Source organism: Fulmarus glacialis, unplaced genomic scaffold (assembly GCF_000690835.1).
Source record: "Fulmarus glacialis isolate BGI_N327 unplaced genomic scaffold, ASM69083v1 scaffold18181, whole genome shotgun sequence".
Lineage (NCBI taxonomy): Eukaryota > Metazoa > Chordata > Aves > Procellariiformes > Procellariidae > Fulmarus > Fulmarus glacialis.
Window position 1 is genome coordinate 2,297 of NW_009192301.1, and position 3,269 is coordinate 5,565.

General features: G+C 60.6%; 1 protein-coding gene across 1 annotated transcript in view; it reads left to right on the forward strand.

The window, feature by feature from the left end:
• The window catches only part of LOC104083525 (ras-related protein Rab-11A-like), a 4,857-nt gene that overhangs the window by 1,029 nt on the left and 559 nt on the right, over window positions 1-3,269 (forward strand). Inside the window, exons 2-3 of the mRNA XM_009587030.1 lie at window positions 2,835-3,030; window positions 3,106-3,267. Coding sequence (XP_009585325.1) covers window positions 2,835-3,030; window positions 3,106-3,267 — 358 coding nt within the window. The remainder of the gene's footprint in view (window positions 1-2,834; window positions 3,031-3,105; window positions 3,268-3,269) is intronic.

Here is a 3,269-nt window from a genome sequence, read left to right on the forward strand (position 1 = left end):
GGTGCTGGGGGAAGCGAGGGGACAGCTTGGCAACGTCACAACCTCCCGAGCAATAAAAGCCGGGGAGTGAGCTCACCCGGCGGCCGGCCGTGAGTCAGCCTCCTCGTGCAGCCCTGCCCGAAAGGCCCCGAGTAATTCCAGCCACCAACATGATGGTTGCCCCTGGCTCCTCGCACACCTCCCCTGGCCCCTGCCCAGGAAAATCCTTCTCTCTGGAGTTATTCTGGGACCTGGTGAGGGGGAAACTCTGATGCAGCTGGAGCTGGGTTATGCCTTGGAGCGAGGCTCCCAGGCAGGAGCTCCCCCGGCTGATGCGCCCTTTGCTTCTCGGCCAGTGTTGTGCCAGCAGCACGGCTCTGAGACGGCCGCGGCACGTTGTCCTCCTGTGGTGCCCGTCCCTGCATTCCCCTCCTCGGTCTCGTGGTGATCTCCGGAGTCCCTAAAAAAAATAAGAGAATTCAGTTTTGAATGCAAGGTCTGCTCATCCCTCCTGAAGTAGGAGCAAAGTCCAAGGGAGACGCAGTGTTTAGGGGCACGGAGCTGCTGATGGCTCTGCTGAGACCAGCTTCTCCCCCTGAGAAATGGGAGATGGTCACCGCTCGAAGCAGCATTATCCTGATTTCCATTCAGACGGGAGCATCAGCTGCCTTCTGTTGCAAAGCACGTTGCAAATTCCAGCTGTGCTCACGGGAAGGCCCTCGATGCTGCTGGAGGGGCTCGGGATAGATGGGAAATGGCCCTGGGCACGGCTGCTCCTCGGACCCTTCCTCGGGGCCCCTGTGTGGAGCTCCAGGCTGTTTCCATCCCCACCTCTGGGGTGGGACGTGATCTGTCAAGGATGTTTCACCGGTGCTCACAGGACGCGTGCTCTCTGCTCCAAACAGCTCACACTGCGTGTTCAGAGGCAGCGAGGACCGAGAGTGTCAAACGCTTTTGCGCACGGGGTGGAAGATGCTGCTCGAATCCCTCTTGCCCTTCAAGCTCAGGGGCATGGGGCTGAGCACGTACCCCCCCTCTGCATCGAGGTGCCCCGGACGCTGCTGGATCCCTGCCCCATCCAACCCCCTCCCTGCATCCCTGGGGTGGTGCAAAACCCGCAGGAGTGCGAGGAGCGTGCCATGGTCCGTGCAAGGTCAGCGTGTGCCCAACACGGGCTGGCTCTGCTCCTCCCTCCCTCCCCCAGCCTGGTTTCTTAAGGTTTTCCCATACCGATACTTTTTTTACTGGCTGCAGGGGTAACGCAGCACGGCACGCTCGTGCCTCAGTTTCCCCTGGCTGTACTCAGTGCTGTCTCCTGGCAGCCAGGGCTCTCGCAGGCACCAGCTGCGCTGCCCTCCTGTCCCCGGGCCACGGAGGTGCTTGGGGCCGGAGGCAGGCCGAAGACCGCACTCGCGGGCGAAGGGGGAAGTAGCAACTTCCCGTTGATTAAACACCAAGCCCAGATCAAAGCGGCGAGGCTCAGTAAGCGTTAACGAACCTGGCTCATCGCTGGCCTGCATTTTCCTACCGGTTTGTCCGGGGTAGCCCAGGCTGTCAGGGTTGTCCCAGGCTTCCACGCGCAGCACAGCAGCTTTCAAGCGCTGCATGGAGGAGCCACCCCTTCCCTCTGTTGCCGGCTGCCCTGACACGGCGATGGCCAGCAAGGCTCCGGTGCCTTCCAGCTGCCCTCGGTGATCACGGGGAGCTGCTCCGCACGCTGTTGGGCTTCATGGAGCAATGCTATTTGCTGGCTGCCCTGCAACGAGGGGTTTGGCGAGGGTTTGGTGTTGGAGGCTTTGCATCCCAGCCCACGCAAGGGAGCCAAGTCCCTATGAGCTGGAGCTGATGGGGAAGGGGTTATCCAGGAGCAACATCCTCGGAGGATGGTGGCTGCTGAGCCCTGAATGAGTGTAGATGTGTCTTGCTGCAAATCCTGCGGCGTGCTTTGCAGCCCCGGTGACGAGCGCAGCGGTGTGGCGTACCCGGTGGTCCCTCGCCGGTGTTGCTGCTCCAGTGTTCTCCCCAGCGTGGTCACTGGATGGTTGTGATTTCAGCCCTGCTGTTGTCTGATTCTGTGTCCCCCAAGCTTGGTCCCCCAAGGGTGGGTGAAGTGAAGCGGGCTGCGCCTGGAGTGTGCCTGGAGAATGAACAGAATCAGCAGTGAGGGAATTTTAAAAATAAATAAATAAAAAATCAAAACCTGTTGAGTCATAAACTCAACAAACTTGACAGGGGAGCTGTGTGATAAAGCTTCCCCAGAGCCTGTTGCACCAGGTTTTACGGGAACCAGCCAGAACTGGGACAGGCAGAAAATGCACTTAACTAACCCACACCCAGGGACTTTCCGGCTCATGGGCTGGACCAGTAGCGGAGGAGGAGGAGGAGGAGGAGGATGCTTCCTTTCAGACCAGGTCCTTAAGTCCTCTTGTGTGCCCTCAGGGTTGGAGCTTGGGCTGGAAATAGGAGACCCAGTTCTGCTTGGCCTCCCTGGCCTGGCTGTCTCGTTTCTGGTTTTCTGCCTGTTTTATGTACGTGGGTGCATACGGCGCCTTCCCGTCCCCGTGCCGGGAAGGAAACCCCTGGCAACTTCCAGGCGATGGCAGGAATTTTCTTGAGGGGTATTTAGAGGTAGCTGGGGTGAATGGAGGCTGCTGGTCCTGCTCCCCGAGTTGCAGCCCCCTCGCCCAGCGGCTTCTCCCTGGATGAAATGGAGGTGGGGTCTGGGGTGGGGGCAGATGGGGACATCCTCCATCCCTGCCAGGCTGTGGGGTTTGCTGGGGTGGTCGGCACTGCGGGATGCAAATGCCTTTGCTGGGTGTCCGGGGGGGGCTGACGCTGTGCTTGTGCCCCCCCAGTTGTGCTCATCGGGGACTCTGGGGTGGGGAAGAGCAACCTGCTCTCGCGCTTCACCCGCAATGAGTTCAACCTGGAGAGCAAGAGCACCATCGGGGTGGAGTTTGCCACAAGGAGCATCCAGGTGGACAACAAGACCGTGAAGGCTCAGATCTGGGACACGGCCGGGCAGGAGCGGTACCGGGCCATCACCTCGGCGTGAGTTTCCTTGCTCCCCACCTATGTCCCTCACCTGGGGCCCTGCTGTGACCCTGTCCCCTTGCTGTCCCCCAGGTACTACAGGGGGGCGGTGGGAGCTCTGCTCGTCTACGACATCGCCAAGTACCTGACGTACGAGAACGCCGAGCGCTGGCTGAAGGAGCTGCAGGACCACGCTGATGCCAACATCGTCATCATGCTGGTGGGCAACAAGAGCGACCTGCGGCACCTGCGGGCCG